This window comes from Homarus americanus, unplaced genomic scaffold (genome assembly GCF_018991925.1).
Source record: "Homarus americanus isolate GMGI-L3 unplaced genomic scaffold, GMGI_Hamer_2.0 scaffold7626, whole genome shotgun sequence".
NCBI lineage: Eukaryota > Metazoa > Arthropoda > Malacostraca > Decapoda > Nephropidae > Homarus > Homarus americanus.
The window spans coordinates 5,020,220-5,031,881 of NW_024718273.1; the positions used below are offsets into that span (position 1 = coordinate 5,020,220).

Consider the following 11,662-nt stretch of genomic DNA (forward strand, 5'->3'; position numbering starts at 1 on the left):
ATTTGACAGAGAAGCAATGTAAGGAGGCTCAGTCTTGAGTTCATTCCTCCAGTTAATCATGGAATGATAGTTTTTTGCTTGCCACTTTAGTTTCGGAGTCACCACCTTTCTCATGTTGACTACAGGAGGCACATCCTCATTCCCATCTCCATCTTTACCCTCCTCATCAGTATAGTTTAACAAATTCTCGTCAACAGCAGCATCAGAATCTTCCTCCTCCTCTTCAGATCTGCCAGTGCATTCTTCCTTTTGCTGATTCTCCTCTCTAATTTTTCTTGAGACAGCTTTTTCTCTAACAGCCATGTCCTCATCTGCACACATACCAAGAAGAAGTTGATCTGTGTGGGCGAAGTATGCATTTCTCTGGACAGCCTTCTTCACTATCGTCTCCTCCTCACTATTCAGGTGTTTCATATATAGCAGGGACTGGAATACGTTCCTTGAGCCGTGTGTTACGTAAGGGTGTATCTTGATGTAAAACCACATTGGAGCACTGAACTTTATTATTGTAATGACAATTCTTTTCAACTCATGGCTGGGTCTTGATGTTGCTACATACAGCCTGAGGATTCTACTCCATAAGGTGTTCCACTTTGACACACAGGGAGGACCTGGCTCAATAGCAGCCAAGTCATCTTCAACAACACCTGTGATAACTCCTTTACAAATCCTATACAGGTATTTCTGATCCCAGGACAGATCTTTCTCCACTTCATCATTAAACACAGGGAAATCAGGGAAACTGACTGGCTGGAAGGCGACAACTGGAAGCTCAGACGAAGACTCCTTGATCTGCTTTCCAATAGGACCACGCCAATGCTCAGGACCACTTGGTTTACCATCATAGTGATAAAAAACTGCGTGGAAAGGCAGCTCATTTCCGTGAAGCTGACATATGAAATAATGGAGCGGGTAACCAAGTAACATTTCAAGATGATGAATGACTCCATTTTCTGATCCTACATTTACATTGGTTCCATCACAACCAACACACACAATGGGCTGCTGGGTTGGATTTTCTCCACCAGAAACTCGTGAATAGTTTTGGCAATCTGCTTTCCGTGTCCAGTCTTGGGAGTCACATGTGTGAGATATTCATTGCCAGGCTCAACCATGATGACATAATGATCTTTCACCATCATCCTCGTACTCCATTTCTCGGTCTTCTCATTCTTTATCATCACACGAGTGGCGGTCTTCTTACCATCAAAATAGAGTGACGTCAAATTATCTAAACTAGCCATCTCAATTTCTTGCCGCTTAAATCGGTATTTTTGTCTCGCATCCCGCAGCTTATGTGGTCCAATAACCTGACTCTTGTCATCCTTTGTGATAATGCCATAGTCAGTTAAGGTGGCAGTAGCAATGGCAGCTCCAGCATAATCACTAATCAAGTATCGGTCACAAGCGGCAACTTACCCAGGTCTCCCCTACATTACAGTACAGTAACACAACATTGAGAAATGAAATGAGAAAAGGCTGATAATCAATATAGACATAGCACCATACTCATCTGCAACAAGACAACTTAAATGAAATAAGAGATATGAAAAAAAAGTTGATAAACACTGAACAGAGCATTGCACCGCCACAGCGGCTGTTTGGCTAATACTGTAGGTAAATTTAAAATTTTCAGTAGAAAATGCGGCAGATTAAACCTCGACATATCAGCTTCAAATTTGGCATGGAGTCTTAGATATGTATAAGGAACAATGCCTGAAGAGTGCAGCTTTGAGCAAAATTTCACTGCCCCCTACTGCAAACCATAGAGAACATGTCTTTCTTGCTTCTGTTTCTACTCATCACCTCCCTGCTGACCACCTGAGCTCGGATGTAGCCTTCCCTCCTCTCCTGGCTGTACACGTGACTGCTGGCCTCGCTCACTTGCTGTACACAACGCTCTATACTCTGGGTGTGCGAGGGCCAGGCAGGGACATGCATGGGGTTGTCCAGGAAAGCTCTGACTTGAACATTGGTGAGGCTGCAGGTAAGAGGGGCTCACTGCCAGCCTGGATGTTATCCAGATCTATGAGATCAGTGAGGGTCTTGGCACCTAGATTGACTTCAGGAGTCTTCCTGACCCTGAAGGAATCGTCACCAACTGATTCGTCATGCCCAGATCCTCTCATAAGTCTCATATCCAAGATCTTTTTGACTGCCACTCTTCTCTCCTCCTCATCCTTACTACAGAGCATTGTCTGCAGAACTGCCTCGGGATGAGCATACCAGGAAGATCTCCTCACAGTCTGCTCCACAATCTGAACAACCTTCCTTGGCTGACTCCTCAGGAGCTCAAGCTGGAGAGAACATGCCTCGGACCTTCGGAGAACGATGACTTGACCTTGGTGTTGAACCAATTTGGCAAGTAGACACTCACGATGAATTGGACAATAAGTCTCAGGTTGTGAAGCTGGTTCCCTTTCAGTTTATGATGAGCGACCCAAATTCTGCAGAACCTGAGAGCCGTTGTGAGCCACCTAGAATGTGAGACTGGACCTATCTGCAGGTAAGCAAGTCTATCAGGCATGACCCCAGTTTTGATGGCACTGCAAATCATGTAACCATAGTACTGGTCAGTACTCAGGTCGTCAATGACAGTATGTGCAAGCTCAACGAGTGGAGGGCCAACTGTGATTTTTTTCAAAGCTCGGATTTATTTCTAACTCAGTGGCAGAGTCCAGCATCTTGCCAAGAGGACCAGACCATCTGTTGTTTGAAAGAGTCTTGCCATCCAGCTCCTGGATCAGATGTCTGAGTGGCAACTCGTTGGTGTGGAGGTCACAAACAATCCAGACCAGCTTCCTCCCAATCTTCCGCTCTATCCACTGTATGACCCCCCTTGCCACCCTGTGTTCGTGTTGGTGCTGTCCCCTCCAATGGCCTGCAGGGTCTGGTCTACGTTCCTCTCTCTGAGCCAGTTCACAATGTTATCTGCCACTATCTCAGCTGGTTTCCTGATGTCATCTTTCTCTGGAGTGAAATGCCACAAATACTTCCCTCCTGGTTCACTGCAGCAGGAGTAGTGTTCCTCCTTCACCATGGCAGGGAACAACTTGTCAGAATCTCCAACTTTCATGAACACTTTAGTGTCATCCCTCTCCCATCCCATCAAAGAACAAACAATTGATTCCATTTTCTCTTATCCCCTTATCAAACTCCTCTTCTAGGTTACTGACAAGTTTCTCCTGAGCTCTCCTTACTTTGTTATGATCTATTACCAGGTGAACATCATCAGGTGTTATCAAACCACCGCCAATCCAGGCAGCTGTTGCTATCTCTGCAGTTTCTTCTGAGACCAGTGTGGTGTCGCATGCTGGCCAGAGCTATGCTCGGATATCTTTCCTATTTCGAATCTTATGCCTGGAAGGTTTGGGATCATTATTTTCTGGGTTAGGGACAAAGTCACTATTCTCCTGGTCAGCACTCGGATCAGCCATGGGGAAGTCATTAAACTCTGAATCAGCTTGACTCCAATCATCGGCCTTTTTTACCTCACTCTGGGCCTTCTCAAGTCTCTTTTCCTCGGCAACTCTTCTCCTCTTCTGTCTCTCTGTGGCAGCCTCCTGTCTCTTGGACTCCGGAATATCTTGGCTAGAAATCATGAGAGCCCCTATACTGCCAGTCTTCTCTCTCTGTGCTTTGACAAATGCCAGTTCGATCACAGGAATCTTCAGTTCACGCTTGCAAATACAGGAGATGTGGGCCTCGGATTTACAGTCACGATCGCATCCAAACTCAGGACAGAGAACAATTGGGCACTTGCAAGTAATTATGTCAAATAACTGGTCCAGTTGTTTCTGGCAAAGCTGTCCTTAACTGCAAGTTTTTCCCTCTCCCAAGAGAGATATCTCTGCCTTTTCCCAACTGGCTAGCAGTCTCTCACTAATCTTCTTCTGACTTGTTATGACTGGAGGCTTGAACCTGAGCGTTAGCCAGAGTGTACTGTGCCAAGACAGCTTTGGTCATATCACTGGCAATGTCTTTGTTTGTGCAAGTTCTTTGGTTCTTTTCACTGATTTGCCTGATTAAAACACCGTATCTCAAAGCATCTCTCAATGTAGGTAACTCCGACTTCAGGAGCTCTCTCCCAGACCCAAGATAGTGACTGAGATGGCTGGATTTTTGGTTCCTCGTCCTGACACAAGCAGCCATTGCAAATATTATCAACTTATAAATGCATCAGAATCTGAAACAGAAAAAAATATTGTTAGTTGGGTTGTTAAAGAATGAAGTCAGAAGCAATGTTCACTATTTAATTGTAATGCACTCACGTGCCAGTATCGTTAGATTTTCGATAAATTTCACGCTAAAATTTACCTAGCAAAAGGTTGCAAAATATTGAAACTGAAATTATTTTCTGTTTATATACACTAAAATCTACCAAAAAAGTGATGGGCCATTAGTTTTAGCTGATCTTCCCTCCTATGACACACCCTATTGGCGCGGGGTTATGCAGTGTTTACAGTTCACGTTCGACATCACATGTTCAATTCATTTGTGTTTTGTTTGTGAAGAATTGCAGAAATAATTAATGTAATATTTATGTATACAGTATACCTGTACAGTATATGTAAATTGTAAAATTTTAAATAAGAGAGAAAAACAAAATACGTAGCGTTTTAGACCCGTGCGCTCTGTTTACACCACACGTTCAGTTTGAAACACGTGTGACGTTTTTAAGCGTCCTCAGTGATATTTGATTACTGTTTCTCCAATTTTGTGACTTTGGAAAAGAAGAATATCTCTGGGAAGCGTTCTGGTGATCGCATTTCCGGTGGTGATCGTAAAAGAAAGGCTATAACACTTGAAGAAAAGCTTGATGTTGTCGATTGTCTTGAAAATAAGGAAAGAACATGTGATATTGTGCGTGCAACGGGAATAAAGGAGTCTACTTTACGCACCATTAGAGACAATGCAGCAAAGATTAAAGCGATCTGGGACCAGCTTCCTCACCATTAAAAAGAAAGCCTTATCAATATATGAGGACCTAAAGAAAAACTGCGCCTGATGATGATGACGACGTTGACAACTGTCAAATCTTGTCTTCATGACTCCTCAACGTCAACATTAACCTTCTCCCCCGTAAAGTTATATTCATATTTTTTCAAGGTAAGGTGTAACATTTGCTGTATGATTTCATTATTAGATATGAATGTAACATTTATTTAGACTGTGCTATCCTTTGTGTTAGGCTAACTATGAAATTTTTTTCGATTTCGAGTAATCTGCACCTAACCCTATTTTCTCCAAAAGCCCTGTTATTTCTATTACGCGAATTTCTATAACACGGTTTTACAAGAACACAACTATCGCGTTATAGCAGAACTGACTGTATTGTAATGATTTCTCTGCAACTTTTATAGTTTTATTACATGTAACAGTATGTGAGGCTGTTGGGCTGGCAAGTCGGTGACACGGTTACAGCCCACCATCTCTACACATGTTCAGTTCCCACACACACACGACCCTGCTCTTCGTATTTATTATTCATCGTTTTATATTATATTTACTTTATTTCTTAGCCAGTGTTGAAGAAGTTTGTTTATCTGAGACGAGTTTGTGAGGTCAGCCTGTAGCACTGTGTATTTTAGGATTTATTGGGGGATCCTAAGAGTGAGTTTCAACTTAAAAGAAAATCTCTATCTGGCACCTCTCAATCCCCCATAAGTGCCTCACAACCTGGGTTCTACTGTGTTTGGGAAAGATCCTGCCACAAAAAGTGTTCACAGTTTAATAATACAGTTGTTAAGGGAAGCAGGTCAGATTTCCGACATTTGTAAGGCCTATTAGACCTATTATTATAAGAATTTTGTTCCTACAGATTTTGGGGTCTGAAATACCTGATATTGATTGGTGCCATCATTGGGGCCTTCTTCATCCCAAGAGGAGAGTTTGGACAGGTTTGGATGTACTTTGGCATGATTGGAGGATTTCTCTTCATCTTGATTCAGTTGGTCCTCATCATTGACTTTGCACACTCCTGGGCAGAAGCCTGGGTGGACAAGTATGAGGAGACAGAGAGCAAAGGATGGTACGTACTTTTTCACCGGTATCAAGCAAGTAAAGTGCCCTCAATTATTTTCCTTTTGAAATTTATTTGCTACTGAATTCACTAAAGATTTGATACCAATATGTCCTCTTTAACTCCACCACTGTTTTACTGTAATAATAAATACTTGTATAACATGATGTGTATACCCATGATGTTGTCATCATGATCTGTCGGTGTCCTCTTTATTGGGTGCCCAGGAAGACCTTCCTTTTCTGATGCTTCTGACTTGAGCTCCCTAAAGCATCAGAAACAGGAACATCAGCCTCTGTATTTGTAAGGGCTAAGTTCTTTAAACATCTTGCAAATGCAGAATTTGTGAATGTTGGTTTATTGGGAAAAATGAGATTAGGTTTGTGGATCAGACTTGAACATTGGTGGGGGGAGGGGCACATATATGTTATCACTAAAGAGACCTTACTTGTTAATCAGTCAGCACAGTACGGTAAGTGATGCAGTTGCCACATATTGTGATAAGATGAAATTAAGAATATAATTACCCACTCATCTGATGGTTACACTGTACACACAAGCCAAATACCAACATGTGTGTACATCCCTCTCACTGTTGGTGATAAGTGGGTGGCAGTGCAGGGATAAGGTGATTAGCTTGCAAACTTTTTAATATTGAAAGTTAATTAGTCACAAATCAGTACAATTACAACTTGAGTATGGATGATTTCATGTGTATGAATTTGGCCAGATAATATTTTGAAAGAAAAGACAATTGTTTTGTGGTTATATACTGTGAAACTGTTAGTATAACATTTCTCACTTATTGCCTGTACTGCAGCCTCAAACTGAACTGGTGTTTCTTGTCCATTAAGATATTACTAAAAATTCTTCTGGAAGTATAAATGGAGGTTCACAAATTTAGAATACAATTTTGTTTGTGAAATGCCCAGCTCAACAGTTTGAGCAGTAAATCATATGTATTATACTCTAATAATACTGTATATTGTTATTTCAGGTACATGCTCTTATCTTCTTCACTTTCCTCAACTATGCCGTGGCCATCACTGCTGTTGTTCTCTTCTTTACTACTACACAACTGTAAGTTTATGTTTGTCCTGTTTAGAATTCAGATCATTCCTAGAGTTCACAACAATTGCTCCCAAATGAATAAAACAAGATCCATCTTTAGTTCTGCTGTTCTGTTACCTTGAGTCTGAAAACTGCCGTCCAGGAAGCAGTTGTTCAGACTCGAGGTGAGTTATAACTTGTTAAAAAGTGTTTTAAAATGTTGGGATTAATGTTGAATTGAGAAAAAGTGGTGTATTAGGGAATGTTTTGGGGCCGTGCTCTCAAACAGGTGTAACACATTTCAATTTAGCACAACAAATCTTGGTCCCACTCTTGTGTTAAATCAGAAATTCATATTTGCGTGTGTTGTAAAGATAAGATTCCTAGTTTAATACTTCAACTGACAGTTATGGATTAGTATAAGACATTTCCATGTAGTTATAGTATAAGACATTTCCATGTAGTTATAGTATAAGACATTTCCATGTAGTTAAGGGTTAACTCTAGCTGCCTGAAAAGTTATCATTTTTTCTCAATTTCAGACTGAGAGTTGCAGTCTTCACAAGTTCTTCATCTCCTTTAACTTGATTCTGTGTGTGATCATCAGTATCTTGAGCATCTTACCCAGGATCCAGGAGTCTCAACCTCGTTCAGGACTTTTGCAGGTACGAGTATTGCTGCTGAAGGTGGCATATCTAGAATAAACTAACTTAGCACCACTAAGACTACTTTTACTTGGTGTCAGTTTTTATAACCCATGAATCTTTACAGGTGAAATGTAAGAGAACCCTCCCACTAAGCACCCTCTTTGAGTCCTTTGGAGAAGACCAATAGTTTAATGGCAGGTACACTATCCAAACTGATTGAGCAGCTAGATGACATTTTCTTTCCTGGAACACTAATGCACCATGTGATTCAGGTTCAATTAGATTTTATAGAACTTAAATTTTTTGCTGTTTGGTGAATTACTTTGTATTAAGTTGCTGATCATCCCAACGGGACTGATGTAGCTACTCTTATGTTGTTTTTTAGACACCCAGTTCTCATCTACTGTACAGTACCCAGAAGTATTATTCATGTGCCAGGATATAATTCAAAATGTGAGCCAGACCTCTCCTCCCTTCCTTGTAAGGGAGGATAGGTGGAGGGAGTGCCTTTGACTGACCAGATGATCTGGGGGATCTTCTGGTGGTTGGTTCATTTACAGCATCCTAAAATTAGGATCCTGAGGCCTTTCAAGTTGTCTCAGAAGGTTTAAGATAGAAGATGGAGGAGCTGTGTAGTACACCCATTTCAAACCACAAAGATTAATTGATGAAGTGTTTTTTTGTGGCCGATATATTTTTGAAAAATATTATTAAATAAGGGCAGATCGGGGGGGGGGTCAGTCCTGGGGGTCTGGATCCCTCCCTTTTCATCAGAAAATTCCAATAGTTTTTCTTTGTACTTAGGCATTTTTGTATAGTAAAAAGTAATTACATCTTCTCCTCGACTTGTGACCACCTGGACATACGACCGCCCCAATCGTACCCAAAAGTTTTCAAATTACGTATATTTGAGTCCCGACGTGAGTGATTGCGCTGTGTACTGACAAAATTTTCGGTTGTAATTCCCTTTAAAATGGCTGGCAAGCTTAAAAGTGAGAGTTTTGTGGTGCTGAGAAGAAAGAGACACCCATTTTAGATTTTCTATGTATTATCTTCGCATTTTCGACTTAGACCAATTCGACTTACGACCTGGATTTGGGTCCCTAACCCCATCGTAAGTCGAGGAGTGACTGTACTATTAACCTCAGAATATCTCCTAATATCAAGTGCACATGGCTTCAAAATGACCTCAAAATGCCCATGATATTGTTCAGGTTTAAAAAAAATTCAGGGGAAACTCGCAGCCCCCCCCCCCCCTCCCTCTTTTTTTTATTCCTGGATTTGCCCGTTAGACTATTAGACAGAAGTCATTTTAGGTCAAGACATTTCCATGTTTGTCATCTTCAAAAGGATTGTGAAATAGGTTTAGGCTTTAAAGTAGGAGAACATTCAAAATCCTGATAGTCTTATTATTTTAGGATGACCAAAAGTAGAAAGAACATTCAAAATCCTGATAGTCTTATTATTTAGGATGACCAAAAAGTAGGAGAACATTCAAAATCCTGATAGTCTTATTATTTTAGGATGACCAACATTAAATGGGTGAGATGGTGTAAGCATATAGGCTAGTAAATTCAAGTCACCTTTTGAAGTCCTCACTGAACTTTGAATTAACAGCTGGTTCAAAGGGGATCTGATTGACCCAGAATCAACTGGCTGGCTGCTTTATCTTTTTGGATTACAATATGTGCTTCACATTAAACTATGAACCTTATCCAGAGAGCATAGAGAAGGGTCATTTTCACTAGCAGGTCACTTACTTCCCTCTTCAATTTTAAAGACTACATTCCATATGGTTATTCCAACAACTATACAGTGTGTGTTTTTATATATATATATATATATATATATATATATATATATATATATATATATATATATATATATATATATATATATATATATATATATTTTGATGGTCTCCCTATCCGAAACTTTAAATGAGGCATTTCGGAATTTTCGGTTTTCAGAATGGTTAGGTTTTTTTTTTTTTTTTTTTTTTTTTTTGTATTGTTTCACCCGGGCACAAGTCACTGACCCGCCTGGGGGTCGAAAATATAATAACAATTATAATTATAATAATAATAATAATTCATAGGTCTAGGTTGTGTTTTTCACTTGTATCTTTTTTCATTCTTGTATTTCTTTATTATTATTATTATTATTATAAATTTTATTATATTTTATTATTATTTTTGTTATTATTTTATTTTGGTGTATTTTTAATTAAAATTTTTCTTTACTGTGAATAATTATTATTATAATTAGTATTACTATTACATTTTCGCCCCCCAGGCCCCGATGTGGGTCAGTGATCTATGCCTGGGTGGGCTAATCCCTGTTTAAAAAAAAAATAAAAAAATTGCCCCCACAAAAAAACTTTCGGTTTTCAGAGCTTTTCGGTTTTCGGAATTTCGGATAAAGGGTTGTCAACCTGTATATATATGAAATACACACACACAGTAGAACGTCGTTATAACACAAGAGAGGTCGCTTTAAATTGAATTCGCACTAAATTGAAGTGTTGCTTCAATGGAATAATTTAGTTTGGTACAGTACTTGAGAGAAACAAAAATACCCTGCACTAGAAAGACTGAGAGTCTACCCAGATGAGCCTCAGCCCATCTCCTAGAATAAACAAAACATTGTTTTTTGTAGTACAGTATTATGTTAAAAAAAACACTCCAATCAACACACAGCTAAAATTATTGGATGTGAAATGGTCTGTCTACTGGCTTGGAAGATGGGGGGAGGGAGGTGATATGTTTGAGAGTGATGCCAAGGTCTAGTGCTTATTTATTTATCTGTCCTTAAGAGTGACTTAAAGTTTTTCTCTTCTAAAATGTCACTGAACTGACCTGGGAGAATATAATTAACATTGCTGGAATTCTTATAAGATAGTTATTAGTTTGAATATAAACATGCTATAGTTTGCATTTGACATAAAAATTTTAGTTAAAATTAATTTTATACAAAGGGCTAAAAATTTTATCTCGTGCAAATTATGACGTTTATATTCAAATTACTCGCTGTCTTGCAAGGATTCTAGCAATGCAAATTATATTCTCCTAACTTTAGTCTGTGATATTATATATGTTATTATATAAGATAAAAACTTAAAGCCTACTGTATAACCACCAAACCCTGGCTGGGAGGGAGGGAGGGGGGCAGGGGAGGTGACTGTGACATGTTTGACAGTTGGCGCCAAAGGTCTAGTGAAGTATTTATTTGTTTATTTATGTCCTTTAGATTGAGTTTTTGTTTTTGTTTATAAAATGTCACAGAAGTGACCGGGGAGAATATAATTTACATTGCTGGAAATCTTATAAGATAGTGATTAATTTGAATATAATCATGCTATAGTTTGCACTAGACAAAAATTTTAGTAATCATTTAGTACATTATTTTGAGTACATGTACAGTACAGCTTTGCCCTTAGGACAGTGTAGTGTGCCCAGAAAAACATTAGGTGCAAATTTTTTAATTTGATGCACCAGATTGACTCGAGCAAAATAGGAAAGATTCACTTTAAATTAAAACATTGTCTTTAATTGTGGGTGTCACTTTAAATCAATAATCTTAAATTGAATCTCTTTAAATCGACATTCTACTGTGTGTGTATATATATATATATATATATATATATATATATATATATATATATATATATATATATATATATATATATATATATATATATATATATATATATATATATATATATATATATATATATATATATATATATATATATATATATATATATATATATATATATATATATATATATATATATATATATATATATATATATATATATATATACACACACACACACACTTTTATTTTTTTATGCGTGAGCTATATTATCAACACACCAACTTTAATATTTTTCTTCTTGGCATTAATGACTGAAGTTTAACTAAGTAACAATACGTAACTT

General features: G+C 38.5%; 1 protein-coding gene across 1 annotated transcript in view; it reads left to right on the forward strand.

Moving 5' to 3' along the window:
- Positions 1 to 11,662, forward strand: part of LOC121859389 (probable serine incorporator) — a gene marked incomplete in the record, with an annotated part of 64,552 nt that overhangs the window by 29,010 nt on the left and 23,880 nt on the right. The window contains 4 exon segments of the mRNA XM_042356170.1: positions 5,822 to 6,035; positions 7,020 to 7,086; positions 7,089 to 7,102; positions 7,615 to 7,737. Coding sequence (XP_042212104.1) covers positions 5,822 to 6,035; positions 7,020 to 7,086; positions 7,089 to 7,102; positions 7,615 to 7,737 — 418 coding nt within the window.